The following is a 23,775-nucleotide window of genomic DNA, read 5'->3' on the forward strand; positions in this document are numbered from 1 at the left end:
CAAACTTTAGGTCTTGTGCCAATCAGTGCAAGCGTGAGCCTCCACAATGCTAATGAATGCTCTAATGAGTGCTCCAGATGTCTTCAGTTTCAGACATCTACTTCAAGTGTCAAACAAGGTCAGCTAATATGCACATTTATTGTATGTATTCATGTATTCTATACAGAATTAATATACTATCAATATCCCCAATAGCACTTAGCTTTTAATTCGCCCCGCACGCTCTCACTCAAAACTAGAAGAGTCAGTAAGTGACTTTGCTTTAATGTTTACCTACTTTCAGTTTTAATATCTATTCTGGCTTGTTGCTCACGCATTGTAATAGATGGGTTTAGAGAGGTATACGGTCTCTTCGTCACAGATGGCTTGCCGCCAAACCTTGATGCTCTTTCTAGCAGTGCAGTCCACGCAGCAGCAGAAGAAGAAATGCCCGCTGCCCTTGAGGCTTGATAGTAAACCAAACAATTAACGTAAAAGCACAGCGGGTCCACATTGTGACAGTGACGTGAGCCAGCAATTATGCTACTGTCCTGGAGCCTGGCTCTGGCTCCGCATAACTGGCTAAATTTAGTCCTAAAACAATTTGTAGAGTTACTCTCAAATGTAGCACAGGACCTGTTCTGCAGTCACACCACTACTCAGGATTAGAGGCACTGTGTTATCTGAAGGGCGTTTTTTGGGTGAGCTCTAGGCGGTGATACTTTTCTGTCACCTGCTATCTCAAGGGCCACGACTTTATCTCGGTTTACAGGAGTGGTACTGAAATTTAGATATATGCACCATTGAGATAATATTTTGGCGGTTGAAGTTCATGAAAGGCTTTTGTTGTGTTGCTCCAGTTACTTTCTGTTCTGTCACGCACAGGACCAACTTTGAACGGTAAGGATACTTGGCCAGAGTGCTGCGGTGCCGGGTGGAGGGATGTTACAGAAAGCGACGTTATAAATATCTCGGTTTGCGTTTTCTTGGAAAGTGTATCAAATGGATTCTGAACAGTTGTAATCCAGAAAACAGACCAAGGGAATTCTATGCATATGTGAAAGAAAGACAGCCTACACATTTAATGACACAGCAGACTTAAGAAACACATGGTACCAGGAAATATTTCTGAGAGCTGTTGTGAAAAATAAATAAATGAGCTGAATCAGAATAATGGCTTTAGAAGGTTTTCTTCTCTCCTGCTGGAGAAGATAAGAAAACTGAACATGTTGGTACAAGTCCAGTGTCTCATCGTGTCCTTGTGTCAACACTGCATTGTCACATTGTCTGTTTTTAAATCCAAACTTAAAACGCACTTATCTGCCCTAGCGTTTCCCACTACCTCTTGAGTTGTATTGTTACTTATTTTACTGTTATTGACTGTTTGTATTTTGTTTTTATATGTATTTTATGGTGTCTTTTTTTGTGCGGCACCTCGGTCAGCCTTGCTGTGTTAGTGTGCTTTACAAATAAAATGTACTTACTTACATTGTCCATCTCTGAGTCACTTGCAACAATACTGTCTATCAGAGATAATTGCAGGGGTCAGGGGCTTGATAATCTATAGTGAAACAAACTTAAGTAGCAGTGACCACATCAGCATCTATGTTTTTGTAGAACATTTTCCTGTGAGTGTCAGATGTGCATGTTCTACCGCTAGAGATTGGAACACCCATCATCTTTTTCTATTCAACTTATTTTGTCTTCAACTAACTCAATGAGAGCATGAGGTCAGACTGTCCTGACACAAACGTTCCAGACTCCCCGGTAGGCCTGACTGCGTGAGAGCCATCGTCAGAATCTTATTTCCTCTGATGCTTATTTCCGTGCACTCTTGATGCACTCTTGATGCACAGCAGTGGATGTGAAAGCATGTGCTTCTTTCCTGGCATCAGAGATCATTTCTGTGACAGATAGTTTGAGCAATCTCCCTGACTTCCAGGTAGACCAGGGGGAATGGTCACTGAATGTAATGTTTAGCCAGGTGGATGTTTGTGGCTGAGGAGACACAGGTGTATTGGACAGACGCATTGAGCTGTGCTTTAGTGCCAACGTCATCCTGTGGTGTTGGCTCAATAGTCAGCCTTGTGCTCTCCTATCTGTATTCCAGCAGATGTGGGCACATACGTGCGCTGTCGGCTGGCCTGGAGGCAGATATTTGTCACATGCTAAGTTGTGACTTAGTGAAATTGTGAATTTCATATAGCCTGCCCTTGGTTCCGATAGAGGCAGTTTTCCCAAGTGGCAGGGATCAAAAGCTGGTATTTATTATTCAGTCCCCTTCTGCATTCTCTGCCATGTACTGGAACATTATCGAAGACCAAGGAGAAAGGTCAATTATCCATCCACCCACAACTTTGTAAGGTCATTTTCAAAGGAACTGACAATTCCATGTCTTCTCCCTTGTAGTCCTATTTGAATCATTCTTTATTGGAGTTGACAGCCATACTGTGTGAAAGAGGAGTAATGTACACCTTTGCATCTCATGCATTTAATTACCTCGATTGACTACCGAGGTGTTTGGTTTAAAACATAATGCTTTCACACACAGGACTACAGAAATAAACCACATTTTGTTTGAAAGTTTTCCATGACGGGTGAAAGTTGCCATGAGGAAATTCAGCGTGTGGATATCAATCTCCACTAATTGGCCAGTATCAAGTATCCCGATGGTGTTTCTTCCTTCCTAAAGGAATACATTACAGGAAACAGTAAAGCACATTTAATAGAGCAGAGTGCTTAACTGAAGTGTTGGAGATTACCCAGAGGAACTCGCCGTGTCTTACATCTAAAGGTGAGAGCAGTATATGCAGGTAAACACGTCCTAATTAAGGTTTTAAGGTCTTCTACAGCCATTTGAAATGCAACTGAGGGAGCCCTGTTTCTGCTTGAGCTGTTATTGATCCTGTTTTTTGCTTTTTTCGTAACTTTTCCACCCAACCAATTCAAGGCTTACCATTGATTTTCTAACCACAAAGTGTTTTTTACCCAAAATACCCTGACTGAATCGTCTTACCTCATGACTTGGCAACTTTCGTATTGGCTAGCATCCAGTGTGCCACTTATTAATCCTTCACCTCAATGTTTGTGGACAGTAGGAGCAAAGAATTTGATATTAGAACCCTTTAAAAGTGTAATGGATTGCCTCACACAAAAACCGATTTGCCTAAAAGCTTCTTTTGGCACTTGGTTAAAGCGTCTACATGATTGAATGTCTACATGATTGAATATAATCTTTTCCACATAATCAGCACTGAGGTCAGAATTCTGATACATTTGCTTACCTGTCCCGGCAACAGAGCTGTTAATTATTTATGACCTTTTGATTTGAAGTATATTGACTCATCTGACATATTTTGGTGCAACTATTAAAGGCATACAAGTGCAACCCTCAAATTTTAATTGACTTTCATTTTCTAAATTAATCTATTCCGTGTCATTCTTTCTAGGTCCTGTTTGAAGCAAGGGAGCCCATTACTTTCTTTGTAATCACTGATGCAGACAACAGCATAATAGAGAACTTGGTGAGGAAAACTCTGTGTCATAAATTGATCTGTCTCTAAAGCAGACTATAGCCTACCAACTCTTAAATCAAGCTTGGATTGGAAAGACATATTTCATGCGTCTTGTGATAAAGCCGCTGTTGTTCCGCCCCTCAGATGATCCTTCTGGTGGTGCTTCCCAGTAGGAATGCACGTTCAAACTATCTGGAACTGAAATGAACTTTGACAGCCCTCAGGACTTGACGGTGTCTAGCAGTGGTTCATTTGAAAAATGATGCAAAAAAACTCATGCATATTCAAGTTTATCTGTATTCCTCTATTGTTTACAGGTTTTGGATATTGCAACATCATGATTCTTTAATGAATCCGGCTATAGCCTATGACGGTATATTTAGTAAACATAACGAGAGTCCTGGTTTGAATGCCATTGTGAATACATTGGGCTTTTATCATTCTGGTGAGAATTTTGAGGCATGCATTTCTTGACCTGTAGACCAGTTTCATACTGGGTTGGTGCAGTTGTCCAGACAAGCTCATCTCAGCCTTTGCCACTCTAATTATTTACCTAAATAAACTGTCACCAGGCACAGTGGAGACCAATTCAATATACTTGCCTGGGCAGGACGTCTTGAAATGTTATTACTTAGCTGTGATGATTAATTAGGTTGCATCTCTTTTAGAAAGGAAGAGTAAACTCGCCCAAACTCAAACTGAGTTTCCCCTTAAACAGTCACAGCTTCTGGATGTGATCGCTTGATGCTAGTTTCTAGTCATTGGTAGCAGAAGGCCGGGGAAACAAGACATTTTCTGTGAGTTTTGGGTACACGTACTCTGTCTTTGGTGCCTGTTCCCGGTGGGCTGCCGGTATCTCCACACCCAGTAGCTCAGTCCTGCAGAGCATATGCCCAGTTCAGAGAATCAAAAGGTCTCCGTTTAAATGCAACACATAATTCCACTAAGCCCGCGGCTTTTCCGAATAGTTCTTAACTGCTGGTTCTTCTCTGGGTACGATACACAATGCCTGCAGTCTGAATTATAAATGTTGCCAATGCTGAGAATGTGCTGGTCATACTACTACTCCCAGCTGTAATGTAATTATGTTAGACAACCTAAGCAAGAAATGATATAGCATCCATTGTTTGCCTGTTGTTGTGGTCACAGATAAGTACACCAACTTCAGGGTACATCAGTTTGCCTATAGCTTGAATGTAAACACACTCAGCAATGATTGCAGTGCGTGTAGTCAGAGAATCTCAGTGTTAAAATATAAATTACAGAATGAGTTCTGTGAGATGCTCGCAGGCTAATTTTAGATGGACAACCATTGATCCTAATCAGTTGTGTCACAACTATTGTGCTATCTCCACTTTTTTTTTTGCATGTGACTTGTGTTGAAGGCATTCACCTCCAAAGGGAGATGGTAATTCTTACATAGACTGAATCATGATGACCAATTAGCTAAAAAAACAAAAAATGAGTCAGATGTTGACTTTTTGTCCATGTTCTGAAAAGTTAGTACATTTTATGAATAACTTTTAATTTCTTCTGCCAACAATGATTCCTGAAAATTTGTTTTTCTTATTTTCAAACCACAAATTCACACAACAGTAAACAGTGTTGTCAAGGACAATTCATTTCCATGTACAGAGCATCTGCATGTCGGTCCTTGTCTGACAAGGTTAAGCTATGTCCATGATGGTCATGAAACAAGGGATGAAATACATGAAGTCTGCGTTGGCCCCTTAGCAGACTGTGCCCGTAATAAAGAGACATCTCGTTATGGATGTCAAATTGATCCTCAGGTTTGTGGTTAAACCTGTATGTGCCATGAAATTCAATTGTTCAGTTCGGAAATGGATTATCAGTGACACCATGGGCTCTTGACCCCAACATTTATTTGTGACCCGCAGTCAATCTATATTACATTCGGTTTGAACTACCATCACCCACTCACCACTCGTGACAGGAGGTAATTCCTCCTCCCCCTTAAGCGAAGGTGTGCAACAGTTCCACCAAGCTAAAAACCAAACAACATGATAGATGAGGACGATCCAACGATACGATGACTCCCCAGGTGTTGTGTTTGTCAAGGAGAAATCTATGATTTGTAGGAAAGTTCAAACACTTTAACTGGATATGTTTTACAATACTCAGAGGCTATCCTCCTGTGAAATCTGTTATTTATCTAGCTCCATGTTATGTTTTAGGCATCACTCCTGTGTTGGGGAGACCTCGTTGTAGGGGATTCATTTAAAGAAAGACAAACTACTTGTGTTTTTGAAACAGTTGACTGTTAGTTGATGAGTCCATCTAAACATGGTTGGAGCCCATTCCACAACTCGATTTCTTTTTTCTCCATTTTCCTTTCAGGGTGTCAGGTGGCTGAGCGGTTAGGGAATCGGGCTAGTAATCAGAAGGTTGCCGGTCCAATCCCCGGCTGTGAAAAATGACGTTGTGTCCTTGGGCAAGGCACTTCACCCTACTTGCCTCGGGGAATGTCCCTGTACTTACTGTAAGTCTCTCTGGATAAGAGCGTCCGCTAAATGACTAAATGTAAATGTACTTTTCGCCCTCACATTCTCTATTTCTGTCTTCTTTCTGTTCTTTATTTCTCTCCAGCCCCTGTGCAGAATACCTAGACATAGTAAAAGGCCATTAAGTAAAAATTGATATTAAGGTCTTGGAACATGAGGTCGTAACATTAGCTAAATTGGTACAGTATGTACCTGGTACTGGTGGATGCTTTTGGGAAATCAGAGGCAGCTGGTGGGTTATAACTGTTCTCATAACAGCTGCGGTGTGACTATCTTATAGACTTTAAGCATAGCCTGGAGAACAGAGCACTGGAACACCTCCTGTTGGGTTGATCAGAAACTCGTGTACTGGCACTTTCAGCCAGATCCCCATGACAACTGTCTGTCCTTGTACAGTTACCTGAGACGTGTTACCCAAAGCTGTTTAACGACAGCACACACACACGCCTTAGAGCAAGGGTAAAATAAAGAGGACGTTGATATTTTAATGAAGCCACAGGGTTCATTTACTCTGTGGAGCTCGATGTAGGTCGCAAGAATATGCCTACCCTAAATTAAATGACATTGTTGATTCAGGTGGTGAGTATGTGGTCAGAGGTAGCTGTGCTGTCTGAGCTTGACCAGAATCCTCTCCTCAAACACTACACTGTTGTTCTTAATAAAGGCAAATCAGAAATAACAAACACCTACAGCAGGTATCTAGTGTTCCTTTATAAAGGAGAGTGACAGAACTACCAATGTATATATTTTTTCCTGCAAGGGAATAGTGTCATAGTGTCACAAAGTAGAAAATTGAAGTTCAAACTGGAAATCCCATTATCTTTAAATCAAAGCGGAGGAGACATTTAACCCTTCAGTATGTCAGGGGGGCACATCATCACGGTCAGCAGAGGTCCCTCGTCAAGGTTTAAATCACATCTCCAGACTTTCAGAGTGAGATCTCGGCACGACATCACGAGCCGCCTGGGTAATCTCTGCACGGAGGTGTAAACCAATGTGTCAGGTGCTCCTTAGTCCCTGAGACGGAACGGTGGCCAAAAAGAATCTGTCACACTGTGCCTAACCTGTTCCTCCCGCTCTGGGTTCCTGCCTCCTGCTTCCAGCACCTCCATCCGCTGCCAACGCCCTGACCCTCAGGCTCTCCTTGAGCCAACTGCCCGAAGACCGTGCGCTCATACTACAGCACGACAGTACAAGTATAATACAGCAGCTTTGTGTGTGTGAGTGTAAAAGCAGGGCAACATTAAATAAAAAACAGCTCACCGTTAAGAAATCAGTTTTCTTTCACAGTGCAGCAGCTTGTAGTGCGTTCTCAACCAGCTACACCATTAGCTGGATAGCCATGGGAGAATGTAATTTTTTCCATCTCTCGGCCCCATGTTTGACTACCTATGACTCACGAAGCCCTGTATGGTCCATCATGTATAAATAAACTCACCCTATTATGGTTACCTGATTGCCTGCTAAGCTCTAAATTGTGCGCAAATGAAACAGTGGCCCTAAAAATAGGCACAGTGTACGGTCTTGGAGGGCAGTGGGGGAATGCACCAGTTGTTCCTCGCGATATCTCACCAGGGCCCTGTTGATTGTGTTTGTGTTGGTCGGTCACGTTGAAAATCACGTCCGATCCTTTGCACTTGGGGAGTGTGTGTGTGTCACTATGGTGATTGAGGGGCAGTGCTGGCAGGAAAGACACACAGACTCAGAGCGGGGCGAAGCTGACAGATCTGGCATGTGGTGTTGGTGTACTGGGCACCCGTTGAGGGTTCTGTTGACTCACCGAAGAGTGAAGAGATAATTTGGCTGCCTTTGTGAACACTGTAGCTCTATGTGTTATAGCTGTAGCTCTATGTGTTATAGCTAGATCCATCAGGGCTTCGGTTTATTTATAAGGAGTGATTTTCACAGGTTCTCATCGTTTACTATGTTGAAAAACTTTGAAAACAACCTGCCTGCTGTGGCTATACTTCAACCAATTCAAACTCACACAACAGAGACTATTATACGCAAAAGAGTTGACTGCCAGGCAATTAAATTAACACCAAAGAATATACAGTAGTTTGGCAGATGGATTTTGGTTATTTATGATCTGTCAACCTGCTGCAGCAAATTATTTGGTTCCAGTTACTAACACACAAACACTATACATGGTAAAAAAGGGCTCATTCATTGTAACTCTGATTTAATAACAGACTCAACAGTATTGCCTACGGTATTTCTTGAACAAAAAATACAATGATGGGTTGGAAGAGAGGTTACAGATGCAGACTCCTTTCAGTTTTTTTTATTCATTTTTCTTTTTACTGTAACTCAGCTGTCCTTGTAGGGGAATATTCTTTAGAAAATGAGTCACAGAGAAGAAGTAAATGTCTCAGTTTATGTTAGCAGAGGGAAAGATAGAGCACGTATTTTGAAGGGCTGGTGATTCCACATTGAAGCACCTGTAACACAGTTACACCAGCTAATCTGAGGCAACCATCCCAGCTAATCTTATAGGGCAACACGTCTATTGGTGCAAATTTACGGTACCAAAGAGACATATAGGGCATTCTGGAACAGTGACATAAAATTGTAACCATTAACCTTTTAAGGAGACCATAATAGCCACTTTCTCTCAATCAGATTTCCTGGTTGAGCGTCGACCTCTGATTGTGGGTAATAACACTGATACTGTGACACCAGTGACTCCTGTGTGCAAGAGCCATGTGATAGAAATGTTGTCACTACATGGCAGAATTGATGATAATGGGGATGAAGAAATCATATTGATTAATCTTAGCCTTGGGCCTCTGTAGGGCTCTGTAAATCTCACTGTATCTTCCTTCTTCCTGTTTTCAGTCCTGTGATGTCCCCCACTTGCTGTGGTGTCTGTATATCTGAATTTAGGACTGATAAGAAACTGAGACGCCAGTGACTGCAGCAATTGTGGCTGGAAACTGGATGGTGTCAGGTGGCCGAGCGGTTAGGGAAGCGGGCTAGTAATCCGAAGGTTGCCAGTTCGATTCCCGGCCGTGCCAACTGACGTTGTGTCCTTGGGAAAGGCACTTCACCCTACTTGCCTCGGGGGGAATGTCCCTGTACTTACTGTAAGTCGCTCTGGATAAGAGCGTCTGCTAAATGACTAAAAAGTCACAATTCCCCCCACAGTAACTGCCCTAAGGTGCATAACACAACATTAGCAAAGTAAACAAAAGCTGACCACATAATTACGTTAACACATACCACAACAACAAAAACTGAAAGTAAACATTTAAGAAACACTGCATTGCTAAAAAAAAAAAAAATGATGATATGTGCAACACCGCAGCATTAATTCACAACAGTGACATGAAAACAAAAATGAAACTTTCGGCAAAACGCAGACATTATTGATGACATTACATGTATACAATGTCTTATATTGGACCTAGGTTTCAATTGAAAGAATCAACACCTAATGAGACAAACCTTTTCAGCTGCACAAACATTTCTCAATGTAAGTTTGATATCATGTGTTGGTCTTTGCTTGTTTCCATTTCCAGATTTTCTAATTGGAAAACCAATTATATGAGGCACTTCCCCTAGTGGTGTGTATGGTGTGACTCCACCAAATAAAGACAGAGCGTTCTAGTTATCATCTACTTTACTTTTATCTGTTTTAGGATCTCCCACTGGAGCAGTGGACTATAATGTCTTTAACACAATGAGAATCCTGCAAATTGACCGTGCAGGGACTAAAGCCCAGGTATTGAAAAGGGAGTCAGGTGGCTGAGCGGTTGGGAATCGGGCTAGTAATCAGAAGGTTGTTGTTCGATTCCCGGCTGTGCCAATTATGTTGTGTCCTTGGGCAAGGCACTTCACCCTACTTGCCTCGGGGGAATGTCCCTGTACTTACTGTAAGTCGCTCTGGATAAGAGCGTCTGCTAAATGACTAAATGTAAGTCTAAATGTAATGAGAATCCTGCAAATTGACCGTGCAGGGACTAAAGCCCAGGTATTGAAAAGCATTGTCAATTTCCTCTTTATATCCGCTACATGGTTCGGCCATTCACTGGTTCCAGCAGAGGTATGGCTGGCTAACTTCCAACTGGTAGTTGAAGCCCAAGGTGGAAGATAGGGAAACATTCAAATCCCTTTTCCCTGCCACACGTGCTCATGTAGCTAATTGTGCAGTCTGTTGTCAATACCTTACTAAACCATTTCACATGGTAAAACACAATTTGCAGATCTCACTTAGACTTTTCAGAATTGTTTATGTTGACAAAGTGCTCTGGCCTGACTCAGCCCAAAGACAAGAAGAAGCACATTGATCACATGTTTACTCCTTTGATTTTTGTCCCTTTTCATAGTATTGTATTCTGTAGTACAGTGCATTGTAGGCTGTATACTGTACAATGAACAAATTGTATGGCCCTGAGCATAGTGCTTTCCATTTGTTACAGTACTGACTGCTCAATAGATTTTGACTGGTTGCAGGTTCATATCAACAAAGAACAACAGTGAGTTGTGAGATGCAATTTAATTTTGAGCTACTATGATAGAACATGTTTTCGTTCATCAAAAGACAATGACGGATAAATATGAAATTTGTTTTGAGATTAGAAATGTACATCTCCCTGAGAACTATATGTTTTGAACAATGTGTTTTCTATTTTTGGTGTATTGTTTACTGACTGCTTGATAGTGTATATGATTTTGATCACTTTGTTTATGATTTGAGAGCAGTGTTTGATTTTGAGCACAGGTAAATCTGTTTTGAGGCAGAAGTTTGATTTTGAGCACAGGTAAAACTGTTTGGAGGCTAAAGTTTCATTTTGCAAGAGGATTCAGAAGTTTTGTAAATAGTGCTTGAAGATGAGGTTTTGTGTTTACAGTTTTGAGAAAATGGGTGACTGCTTCAAGAAATGTGTTTTAGCAATCATGAAAAACTGTTATAGATTTTCAAATCTGAAATAGATGTACTTATTTTTCAGACTTTTAATCATGTTTAAAGCCACAGTGTTCACATGTATCTGTAAACACTTTTGCTATGAGCATACTCTTACTGGCTAACTTCACAGCTGCTTTGCGATACTGTAGTATAAATTGCTCAAGTTACGCCTGTTGACTTTGGCCAAAAACATGAGTACAATAAATTGTTTAAGCATAGAAAACAGTCTTGTAAACCCCTTTCTCACACCTTCTCTTACTCTGTCTTTGATCTACTGTATCTTAACTTGGAACAGTGATAAACTCAGTCAGAATCACCCATAGTCATAATATATTTAATGTGATTGCAACAGGGATTTGCTTTGCATCATGATGGTTAGAGATTAATCTAATGGAGAAACACCTTAATTCAATATCAAGTCGTCCGAGAGGGCTTCAGCACTTATGAAGTACAGTCATCTAAACTTTACACTTCATGGTTTGGAATTGTTCACCTTCCCTCCACTGATACCGAAGGTCATGCTTGTTTACAATGCAAAGCTACTGTACTGCTACGCGCACTTCTCCTTCAACGTAATCATTTTCCACAATGCTTTGACGATATTCTGATAGGCTTTGACGGGAGCTCCAAACCATTTTATTGTGAGCTGTCTATGCATGAATAATCAACAGGACATTTCTTATAAGCAGCAGTCCTTCGGCGGTCTTTGAATTACGATTTTATTTATGAATTTCAAGCTTCAGTGTGTAAACTGTGAGAAACTAAGATGCCTACTTGGATGATTATGATTGCAAAAGTTCCTAATTGAGAGCTGGATGGAAACTTTGGAGTGACGCTGTAACCACACCTAAAAAGTTCAGAGTCCAAGGTAAATCTTGTTTTGTCACTATGAGGTTTACTTTGGAGTGTAAGCTTCAAATACTCACCATCACTTGGCTATTCAGTTGGTCCCTTATCCTGGCTATGGTGAAGAGTTGAGGCTGTATTCTCATATTGCCTGATAACGCCCACTACATCTATTAGCCATTCACAATATTGTTGGTACCACACCACAATCCACAATGTAAATTGTACATGGTTTACAGACGAATGTAATAAAAGATAAAGTAGATGACAGTTTGTCGAACGCGAGGCAGCCATAAAAATGCTAAGAGCATTATGCCATTAGAGCAAATTCAGTCCCTGACCGTTCTCTGACACCTCATATACATTTATCTGTCACGATGAGTCACTAGCAGTGATCATTGGCTGCTGTGCTAGACCAGTTTACTAGCAGAATTCTGAATGGAGAATCGACCGCTACAATTAAAGAGGATCCAACGACCAAAGGGCGTGCGCAAGTTAAGGTGAACGCGCACTGCAGCCACTGGCGAAGTTAGACCTGCTAGTGTTGACGGCTTCACGCTATACACTGACTACTGTGCTGATGAAAAGTATTTGGAAAATCTTAAAGTAGTTCAATCTAGTTTGAAGACGATTTTTTTATTTATTGAAATACAAACTCCAGAAAACGGACAAATTCAAGGGACTTTAACAGTTTCTTTGTCAGAACTCAAATAACATGATGGATGCCTCTAAATGCGCGATTCTTCTACTTTCAATACACCTCGTGCTGTCTGTGGTAAGTCGTTTACCATCTCTTCCCACGACTAAAATGTTTCACCGTCGGAAGGTGCCGTGCCTGCTGTTTGTCATCCTGCGAACTGTATCATACGTACTGTACCGTACTTCATTAATATACAAAGGCGTCACTCGGATGAAATCAATTTAAAGTTACGAAATTGCATTGATACCAGAGTCGCTTAGTCTATACATTCTTACATTTGGACATGTTTTGCGTAAATACGCAACGTTGTCCAACCTTTAAGTGGTTGTATCTCAAACTTAATGATATAAACTAATTGGCTAGCTTCCGCATGTAGATTTTGTAGGCTCGTATATCCACGTCAAACCAAGATGACCTTTTATTGTGATTAACGCCTTCGATAGAGCCTCTTCTCCGGGCACCCACGAGGTGAATTAGTCACTCCATGGTACACACAGCCTTACATTTTTTACGACACACATGTAATTACTAATATAAATATAAATATCATCATACTTCAGTGGCATCTCCAATACACAATCTTTCTCACTTAATTCTACCAAAGTTTGACAATTGGCCTCACAGTTAACTGAATGTCAGTGTTGGGGTTTAATTTAGGTGTATGTTGTCTCCTACGCAGAATAGCCTTATTAGTCCAATAGGATGCCACCTCAAAAGCACACTGATTATGATAACTAATCTGTAGTGACACTTATGTCACCTATGTGAAACTGTCCACTATGATTACAAAGGATGTACAGTATAATTCAGGGGGAGATTTGAGATGTCTTTTTGCTTGGACTATGAGCATGGGTGGCAGTTTGAGTTTGAAGTACAGTAGCCTCTGTGTGGTTACTTAACTGAGCTGCCAGTTTCATATCTGAAGGCAGATCATAAGATAAGCAGAGGAGTTCTACACCTAACTGTGCTTTAGATAAGTGGTTTCGCAGGGAAAAAAACAATAATATGAAGTTGTTGCAGCTCTTACTGGAGATGTGTCATCCTTTTCACAAGGAAAGTGGTTCTGTTTGAAGATGTTTTTGACTGCAATGACAGACAGACACTGTTGTTGTTTAATGGGAATAACACTATTTTTCTGTGGAAAGTAGGTGTGTTTAAGAGTACCATTCAGGATACATAACACACTTGAAATATAAATTGTTGTGGCAGCGGAAAGCATTTACAGTGCAAGTGGAGGCAAAACAGGCATCGACCATGTGTTAGTATGACCTAATCATCATCGAACAACTGCTAGCATTTATTTTCTTGCAGAGTAAATAAAACAGGGATTAATGATGTGTGATTTAAATGTGTTTTTCACTCTTACTTAAAGCTGGCCCAGGTAACTATGCTCATCCTTGATATTACCTTAATTGAACATTATTAAATACTAATTAGTGTAATTAATGGTTCTGGAAAGAGGGCCAATTTAAAGGATTCTTGTGGAAAATGCTACTTTAAATGTAAAACATTTATAAAATAATTATTGCAGTATTAATAGCACAATTGGCTTGAGACTAATTTGGAAAATACATTATGCAAGGTTTGAGTCTAATTAAAATATTTTCAATAGCAAACTATATACCTGTCCATTAACCCAAGAGACTTCTGTGTTTACTTCAAAGCTTGCTTTTTCACTTCCTGTCTCCACCAAACCATTCATATTTTTGACACCATTGACTTGGCCAAGGAGGCTTTTCACTGAGCCCTTGACTTCAGTATCTATCAGTCATTCATTTTATCTCACAGCACACGTTTGAAATCATATTTCTGCTGTTAAATAAGGCTATGATTTATGACTGGGGGTTGTATGAAAAACCTGATGCCAGTTGATTTGGCGTGACTGAGACAACAGCCTGTAGCCTCACAATTTTCAATAATGAGAACGTTTGGAAGATGTGAAAAGGTGGAGAAAAGGAAACTCATTAAAAGGAAAATACATTCGTGAAAACTAGAAGAGCATATGAATGGGTATCAATTGTTGTGGTTTAAAATGTGTGTCCCCACAATCTTTGTGGGGAAAGAAAAGAATGTGATGATGGTATAAATTGTATTTGTATTTTTTTACACAATTCAGCACAGAGCATCACACAGTCTGGCTGTGTTTGAATGTGTCCTGCTAAGGGTGGCTATCTTTTCCCAGCGGGGGGAACACAGAGTGGACTCGAAGTGCGAATTTCCAAGGTGCTCTGAAAAATGGATTCCCTTTCCCCCTGACAGCCCTCAGATGTCTGGCCCACCCTGCGGCCTGCTGGGCTGCTGCATGGAAAGCTTTTGTTGACATATTTTCAGAGGCTATCACAAGCATTTGTGTGAACGTTTTTTAAACATCTGCCTGCCCAGCTCTTAAAACATCTGTCCCCTTTCTCTACAATCCTCAGACGCTGCTTTACAATAACACCCTGACATGTCCTACGATGTACAGGCTGAGATTGGGTAGTATTAGGAAGGCTGACCAGACCCCTGAAGTGCCAGAAATGTGTGAGAGTGGGTTGCATGTCAGAGTTATTTGTGTGACACAGTGCAGAGGAGACTGGAGGAGAAGGGAGGGGGTCTCGTCCCCGGTGGCCGATATCGGTGCTTATGTCCTCCTCACGTTCCTATATCCTAACTGTGCTTCAAACCAAATAGAAACAACATTTCATTTTGACAAATTGCTCAGCATACTTTCAGACTTTGAATGCAGATATAACTGTCACCCTCTGTCTTTGTAAACAGTTTTTGGAACATAGGGACAGACATGTTTCCTGTATTTATCTTCGCCACTCGGTGAAACGTCCGGCCTGAAATCAAATTGGACACGTTCATATGTTTGCCTGCAAATCAAAACATCCATTGCGCAAAGCAATTCCTCTGGGTGCATATTTAGGATAAGATGTCCTCTGAAGACTGAAATAGTAACACTTTAGTCACTACACTTCTATTTTCCCACTGCACATCTGTTGTTTTATTTTATAATCCTCTGTTGGCTACGTTCTTTGTTTTACTAGATTGTAATCTTCACGTGACCGATAGACAAGAGAACACATAGGAATAACATCAACCTGGCAACCAACGTGATGAGGTGTGCTAACAAACCGTCAACTTGGCACACACATGCGTGCATCCTCCGCTCTCCAGAGGCAGACAGATAAGTGTTAGTCCTGTATTTGCCTGGAGGAGGCCATTGAGAAAGTAGAGCGCACGCGTGTCCCGTCACAATGTGTCTGGGCTGAGTTTTGTCTGCAGCAGTTTAACGTGATAATTAGCTGAGAGTTTGCAGCTTTCTGACGCCTGATGCTTTACTTTACAGTCCATGCTGACAGGACGCGATCGAACCAGATCATCCACTTTTCTCCAACACAAACAGCCAGACAGCAGGAAACGCTACTCTGTCTCATCCACCTCTTCAATCATAACTGTGTGTCAAGCCAAAAACTCAGTTTTGTTGTGACATGGCTTTGCATATATGCCCTGGTTAAAATCTGTATAGGATGATAAATGAACTATTAATCCCCATCCAGTCAAGTACACTTGGACGCCGCTATCCCACGGCCTAGCTTGTTGCCTGCTATCCTGTCTGTTTTTCCTCCTGATTAAGAAATCTGTCTACATTCTTTCAGTATTTACCCAGCATTAGTGCCGTCCTGAAGATATAGCATCGGTATATTCTTCTCAGGAGAGATAAGAGATTGTTATGCAGGAGCTCAAACATGTTCTTCTGCAACACATTTAAAAGAGGATTACATTAATATCCTAATATGTTTGATTTCGTTCCAGTAATAGCAGAAAGCCTCTCTAGTATCTTTGAGAAGCATATGCTCTGACCTCATGGTGCTAACCGTGTCTTTTTCTTGTAACTTAAATAAGAACATAAGAATTGTCTTTCAACAATATTCTCATTTATACAAGTGCTGTGGAACACTACTCACTGATATTGACTTTGTCAACAAAAAAAAGTGATTATTTTGTGGTTAGACAGAGGAGCAGAAGTTGGCCTCCCATTGACAGCACAACTCATGATCCTGGAGTTTCGGCTCCAGAATTTACATTTACATTAAGTCATTTAGCAGACGCTCTTATCCAGAGCGACTTACAGTAAGTACAGGGACATTCTCCCCGAGGCAAGTAGGGTGAAGTGCCTTTCCCAAGGACACAACGTCATTTTGCACGGCCGGGAATCGAACTGGCAACCTTCAGATTACTAGCCCAATTCCCTAACCGCTCAGCCACCTGACTCCCTAATTTGCAGTCACACAGTCTTTAGCAGCCCAAGTCTTCGTAATGCTAAATGTAACGGCGTGAAAACCGTGAAACTCTCTCCTCAGGTATGTAGCAAGGCCACCCGCGTCAAAGAAGAGCTAGCTTTTCTTTGGCGTAGTTGGTAGTGGTGGCGCTTGGCAAGTTCGAACCCAGCGAGCGTTCGAACCCAGCGAGTGGCGAACGATACCTTGTTATGATGTTGGAGCGTGGCTACGTCTGTTACATACCCGTCACATAAACAATCAATTTCAGGGTTGTCAAAAAAAAAGGTTTGTTTGGTTGGTCTTCTTTACACAGTCCTATATTATTACTGTAAATATTGCTGTGGACTTGTTGGGGGGAGTCAATGGCCTCCAGGGTAAAAACACAATGTGATATTGCTGTAGAATGTGTGGAATTCTATGTTGATTGACATTTCAGATAGCAGAGGCTTCTACGTTCCAGGGTGGATGAGGGTACAATGGCCACTCATCCACCGAGAGCTGTGGGGATGATGTGGGGATGATGATGATGATGATGATTCAGACCCAGATAAGCCCCGACCGGGAGATGGGAAACAGATGAGGAAGTATCTGGGTGTTCTGTAGGGGGCATCTTGGTGGTCTGTAGGGGGCATCTGGGTGGCCTGTAGGGGGCATCCTGGTGGTCTGTAGGGGGCATCTTGGTGGTCTGTAGGGGGCATCTTGGTGGTCTGTAGGGGGCATCCTGGTGGTCTGTAGGGGGCATCCTGGTGGTCTGTAGGGGGAATCTTGGTGGTCTGTAGGGGGCATCTGGGTGGTCTGTAGGGGGCATCCTGGTGGTCTGTTGCTCAGCTGTGCAGCTGTGCTGCTGTGATGATGGGGGATTGTCCACAGACTAGGCACACAGCCCAGTCGATCTTCTTTGTTAGAACAACCTTTTGACGAAGTCATCTGATAGCTTATGTCCTAGGAGAACCTCATACTTTCGCTTCCTGATACACAACAGGGGGCTTAGTATGCTGTGCTGGTTACTTTCTCTTTGCCTCTAAACGTGAGCTGTAGTGTGTGCATAGACCTACACCACTTTGTATGTATGGACATACATACATACTTTCGATTGTTGTGGCGCTGAACCAAGTATATGTGCGATGTTGTGCTGTGGTGAGAGCTCTTTGAATAGAATCTATTGTGCTTGGTGACAACAGTGTGTGGAAGAATAATGACAGTGATGGTCATGTTTTGGAGACAGGCGAGAGAGAGAGCGAGAGAGAGCGAGAGACAAGAAGACATGGAGAGAGATGGACAGGCTGGGGGGGTATAATTGTGTGTCCTGATTATCTTGATTGCATCTAATGCTGGGTATCCTGGTGGCTTTCAGAGCAGTCAGTGTTACCTCTCCCTTTTCTCCTTATGGTTTGACAGCCTGTGTATGGAGAGGCTATACAAATTTATCATTTTTCTGGACTTTGGAAATATGAAATAGAAAAAGTGCGGTGTGACACGTCTTTGATGGAATGACAAAAGCTCAGAAGCCACACTTTGATGTCAAATTCCGTGTTTACACTGTGTGCGTCCGTGTCGGCAGGGTTGTCATCTTACACCACTTACAGTACGAAATCTATTGATGAATTGAATCTGTATCTTCATCAACGGTAGTTAAATTCAGCAAACACACATACCAACAGATCCCTTCCTCCATTCAGACCAGTAGGGATTCTACACTGTAGCAGAACATTCTGTCCTTCCCAGCTTGATTCTGAAGTGATGACAGTCATCAGTACGCAGTTAGGAGTGTGCTGTTGGTACGGGGTTGTTGAAGGCATTAAGACTCCGAAGCATGCGGATGCCCGGGGAGAGGTCTGCTAATGGCCTGGAGATGTCAGCTGAGCTGGGTGGAGGGACCTTGATGATTCTGGCAGAAGCCCGACATCTGTGTAGCCCATTCAGGGTACACATCCCTGGGAACCACACATCCTAATTCAGCGTATCATCCATGCATTCATGAGGATCACTACGGTTCGTGCCCGTGAATGCGTCACTCTCCACAGCCTGCGTGTGTTTGTGAGGCCGCCACTGGTGAGGATATGGGATGTGGTTTGAGAATGTGAAAACAAGTTCACCTCAAAAACCTGTTATGGTACCAGGGATTTGTCTTTGTTGTTGTGATGTTAAAGCCAGTAATCCTGACCCCCTGTGTTTAATATTGTGTCCATGGTACCGCAGTGGGTTGTGCTGGGAAGCTGCCTTGTCTTGCCTGTGTAATCCTGTCGGGGAAGCCATGAATAAGCAGATAGGTCTGTGTGGCAGCTGTCTGCCTAGAACTCCTTACATTTACATTTAGTCATTTAGCAGACGCTCTTATCCAGAGCGACTTACAGTAAGTACAGGGACATTCCCCCGAGGCAAGTAGGGTGAAGTGCCTTGCCCAAGGACACAACGTCAGATGGCATGACCGGGAATCGAACTGGCAACCTTCGGATTACTAGCCCGATTCCCTCACCGCTCAGCCACCTGACTCCTTCCCTTGTCCAGAGCAGGAGGAGGTGACTGGCTTTCCTCCTCCCCTTCCTACATTTTACTTATTTCGTGTTTTCTTTTCTTTTTCTTTCTCCCTTCCTCACTCTTTTTTTCTCTCTCCCTCTGTCTTTTTCCCTTTTTTACTTTCCCCCAATCTTATTTACCCTCTCCTCCTCCCTGCGTCCATGTCTCTCCCGTCCGCCCACCCGCCCCTTCTCGCTGACCTTCTCGAGCCGCTTTGTGGTCTTACACATCTTCAGTGACCCACGGCAGCACGCCAGCCAGCGTCAGCTCGAGTTTGTCAGCGGCTTTTGACACAGATGAACAGTCGTGCTCTTTCTAACTGGACCTCTCTCCTCACTTCCACTTTTATCAGTATGATATCATCCATTAGCAAGGTGGAGGACTCCGGGTCAGGGCTGGGGGGGTCGGGGGTCAGGGGAGTTCTGGCGTCAGACACGGTGTGTTAACACTAAGGGTCTGTAAGGGTCTGTTCAGTCTCAACTCGCCTGCAGAACTCTTATGTTCACCCTGAAGGGAGAAAACGTTGACAGACTTTTATTTTGCGTTGACACAAACCCTACATCAGAAATAACAATGAATGCATTTCCACACAGTTGGTTTTGTAAGGGTGAAATATGACAAGGGTGAAAACTATGAAAAATAGTTGATCGGAACCGCTACGTCTCCCTACACTGCCTATCTGCCTGATTGACATGACCTCTCAGGAGACCTTGACGAGAGCGCTGCATCACATGCAGTCTGGTTCAGTGTTTGTTTTTGCGAAATGACCAAACTTCTGTTCTGTGTGTCCCTCAGGTGTCCTCCATGCAGATGTGTGACGTGGTGAACGAGATTGAGCAGGAGAAAGAGCACTGCGAGAACAGAACCTCAGGAAATGTCACAGCAGGTCTGTTTTCCCCCCACAATGCATTGCTTTCCTCTCTCATGGTATTTATTCATAGAAGGCAATTTACAGAAAATAGGTGTGAAAACCAAGATGATGCTGGACTAGGACCCCAACAGTGTTATGACCCAAACGCACCAATCTGAAATTGCATCCCTGTTGCCGCGTCACTATTATTGCACATGGACACCTCAGTTGTTTTATTCTGGTGCTTCCAGCCCAGTTCTGAATGTAAACAAAGGCGCCCCTATTGAGCACATTAGTCTCATCGCTCGGAAGCTATTGTTCTGGGAGTTAACGTATTTTAGAAATCTTATTTATGTTTTGCCTCTGTGGCACGTTAGGCCTGTGATCACACATGAGCTTTTCTGTTTCGACTCAGTGAAGTGTGAAATAGGTTGTCCTTGTTGGACCGTCCTGTCACACTGAACCAACGGAAGAAAAAGTAGGCTGGTTCTTTCAAGTATGTTAGGACTGTCAGAGTGAAACTCATGCCAATTCTAGAACCCTCAGTGAACATGGCTGGTTAACTCAAATGACAGTTTACTCTCACGTTTGTAGTGAAGGCCATCCATTTCAATTCCGTATGTTGTCCTTTCATGCAACCCAATGGTATCTATAACGCGCCAGTGATTTTCCCAGGGAACGTGATTGTTGTCACGTATAGCAACAAAATCTCTCATTATTTCTTTTTTGAGAAAGTGAAGTATTAGAAAACGTGCTGAAAATATGTATGCTGTTTAAAAAATCCACACAATAAACGTGATTCATTTGGCTTCTGCTATACATCCCTTTGTAAACATCTATATTTCGTGTTAGACCTTTTGTAGCCGTGCGTGTCATGCTCTGAAAGAAATGTTAGCGTTATAAATGACATAGAACGTCAGACATGTACAATCTTATCCACTTCCCACGGTATATAGTCAGTTCTATGAAGTCATAAACATTAGGAAGATTTCATCTGATGTGCAAACGTGACATCCACAGAAGTCTTTGAGCTTAGTGAAAAACATACTCTATTACATGGCTCCATGGCTATGTAAATCCAATTAGAAGATATGTGACCTTTCCAGTCTACCAATTTTCCTGTCGAGGAAGTAGATAAAGTTGCAGATTTATGTAAATAATGGTGATTAAGGAGATAAGGATTGTGTGGCCACTGACACAGTACAGGTTTCTATGGTCCTCTAGAAAAAGCTACAATCCGCAGGAGTATTTTAGTCTTTGTTTTGGTGAATAATTTGTTGTTGAAAATAACGACTTTCTGTGTTGTTTATAGCATTTTGCTTACAGTGGTGGCATCCTTTTTAATGTCTGCTAAATGACTAAATGTAATGTAAATGTCACACTCTCAATGTAGCCTATTATGTCTTGAAGTGGAAAAGTGATTTTACATGCCGTGCCTTTTAATGTGTGAGGAAAGATAACAGCGAAGTCTTGCATGATATTGGTTGGATGTAGAGTAAATCACTTGTAGGGGAAGTGGGAGGTGTTGAGGATGGTTGCTGAGGTCTATTCCATTCTCTACTGCTCCAGATTCAATGGGATTACTCATGACAAACACATAGATCATTTTTCAATTCTTAGTTTAATCTTCATGCTGCCTAGACCACATTTCCATATGTCAGACTTGCATATATCGGCGTTAATCATAATGTATGGTAGACTGGGCTATCTCAGCTATGAAGAGGATTCTTAGCTATGAATTTAGTGTTGACGAGTCTTCAGTGACCTTCCAAGTTCAGGGGATCAGGAAACAAACTTATTTTAAATTTGACGAGGTTTCTACGTTTACTGCTACTTGTTTTGCTTGTTTATTTATTTGTTGAAAGTGTTAAAGCAGGCCAATTCATTCGGTCAACATTTCCATCTTGAAGTACCTGAAATAAACCTGTCTTAATGAAACTGTTTAACATTCTCTCTTTGGCACCATTTTAATTAGCATTTTAATTGATACAAACCTAGTTGGCCAAAAGCTGTATTCCTGACAAACAGAAAAATGCACTCTGGGATTAGGAAGCAGATTTATAGCATAGGTTTAGGTGTGTTAATATTCTATGCTGCACACCTTCATAGCTTGATAACATTCAGACTTCATAACATTCAGACTTAATAACAATCAGACTTAATAACATTCAGACTTAATAACATTCAGACTTAATAACATTCAGACTTAGTAACATTCAGACTTAATAACATTCAGACTTATGACTTTGTATCAGAAGCATAAGTGGGACAGATATTATTTTTCAGGTCATGTGTTTTTGAAAGAAGTAAGGTGCTCTACTAAGGATCATTCAACTTAACATTTATTGACACAGACTATATACCTAGGAAACTCACAAATGATTGCATCTGGAAGAATTGTGTATGCCTCCAAATAGACATCTAAACAGACAGTACTTCAGTACTTGTTGGAGATGGTGTTGAATGATATCGGTAGAAGATGTCCGTGTGTGCTGGTCGTGACATGAATATGCTCTGACTGATTAATGATAATTTGTAAAACAGGATGTTGATCTTGATGTTAAGTGTAAACCTGTGAATCTTGGTATTTCCAATGAGTCAAATAATAACAACTACTTGTTATACCTCTTAATGGCAGCAAGCAAGACAGCCATGTTATATTTAGTCATTTAGCAGACGCTCTTATCTCCCATTATCACCCTACTTTCCCCAAGGAAAGTAGGGTGAAGTGCCTTGCCCAAGGACACAACGTAATTCGGCATGGCCGGGAATCGAACCGGCAACCTTCTGATTACTAGCTCGTTAAAAGATTTTATAATTTGAACTCCCCTTTTTGATGTCTGTATCGATCTTTTTTCTTTGCAGGTTGCAAAGGGATGTGGGACTCGATCGCCTGTTGGCCATCAGCCAAGTTTGGAGAAGTCGTCACAATATTCTGCCCTACTTACTTCAGTTACTTTAGTGATCAGCATAAAGGTAAAACATTTCGTTCAACACTTGACACAGTCCATTAACCTCAAAGTAGGTTAAGGTAGGCTAACTTCAAGTAGCTTTGTGGCAAAAGAAGTATGTAAACATGATGCAAGTTGTTGTATTGGGCTCTTAAAGATAGACACAAATCGACACATTGTCAAATTTAGGTCTAGGTGTGAAGTGATTGTAAACGTTGTCACCTTGAGTATTTTCAGCTCTCAACATTGAGAAACAGAGAACTGTTTCACACAAGAAAAACGGTGTCATCTTTCATAAAACAATCATAGACAAAGGCTGCAGGCTTCTGAGGTCCTGTAGTGGTCACAGTCTTGGTAGCAGTATTTTGCCTTTGAGTTATTTTCTGGTCCCTTCAGGACAGAAGACAACAGTACAGACTTCCATCAAAACTGTAGCTGGTTGGTATTATTATCAGTGAGAGAAAAGAGAGTGAAAAGATAGTAATTTCAAACCGATAGTGTTTTTTAGCTGAAATACATCAGCAATATACACTCTAAACTGTTCAAAGGTGGGGGTTAGGGAACGTTCTGATGGAGCATAAGACAGATAAAGGTAGATATTATGTCATATGAATACATAGAATACTTACCCCTGTTTAATTCTATTGGTAGCAGAACAGATGGATTAGCAATCGGAGATTCCTGGTTTAGGAACAGCACATTTTCAGTGAATTATTGAAAG

General features: G+C 41.7%; 1 protein-coding gene and 1 long non-coding RNA gene across 2 annotated transcripts in view; one reads left to right on the forward strand and one right to left on the reverse strand.

The window, feature by feature from the left end:
- Window positions 1-7,086: 7,086 nt before the first annotated feature.
- Window positions 7,087-7,531, reverse strand: LOC134034774 (uncharacterized). Its single transcript, XR_009932272.1, has 3 exons — window positions 7,455-7,531; window positions 7,280-7,348; window positions 7,087-7,193 (listed from the first exon to the last, which is right to left on the reverse strand). It is a non-coding gene; the product is annotated as an uncharacterized LOC134034774 (long non-coding RNA).
- A 4,718-nt stretch (window positions 7,532-12,249) lies between these two features.
- Window positions 12,250-23,775, forward strand: part of vipr1b (vasoactive intestinal peptide receptor 1b) — a 36,816-nt gene continuing 25,290 nt past the window's right edge. Inside the window, exons 1-3 of the mRNA XM_062479856.1 lie at window positions 12,250-12,546; window positions 20,049-20,139; window positions 22,969-23,079. Coding sequence (XP_062335840.1) covers window positions 12,487-12,546; window positions 20,049-20,139; window positions 22,969-23,079 — 262 coding nt within the window. The 5' untranslated portion in view covers window positions 12,250-12,486. The remainder of the gene's footprint in view (window positions 12,547-20,048; window positions 20,140-22,968; window positions 23,080-23,775) is intronic.

Source organism: Osmerus eperlanus, chromosome 15 (genome assembly GCF_963692335.1).
Source record: "Osmerus eperlanus chromosome 15, fOsmEpe2.1, whole genome shotgun sequence".
Taxonomy (NCBI): Eukaryota; Metazoa; Chordata; class Actinopteri; order Osmeriformes; family Osmeridae; genus Osmerus; species Osmerus eperlanus.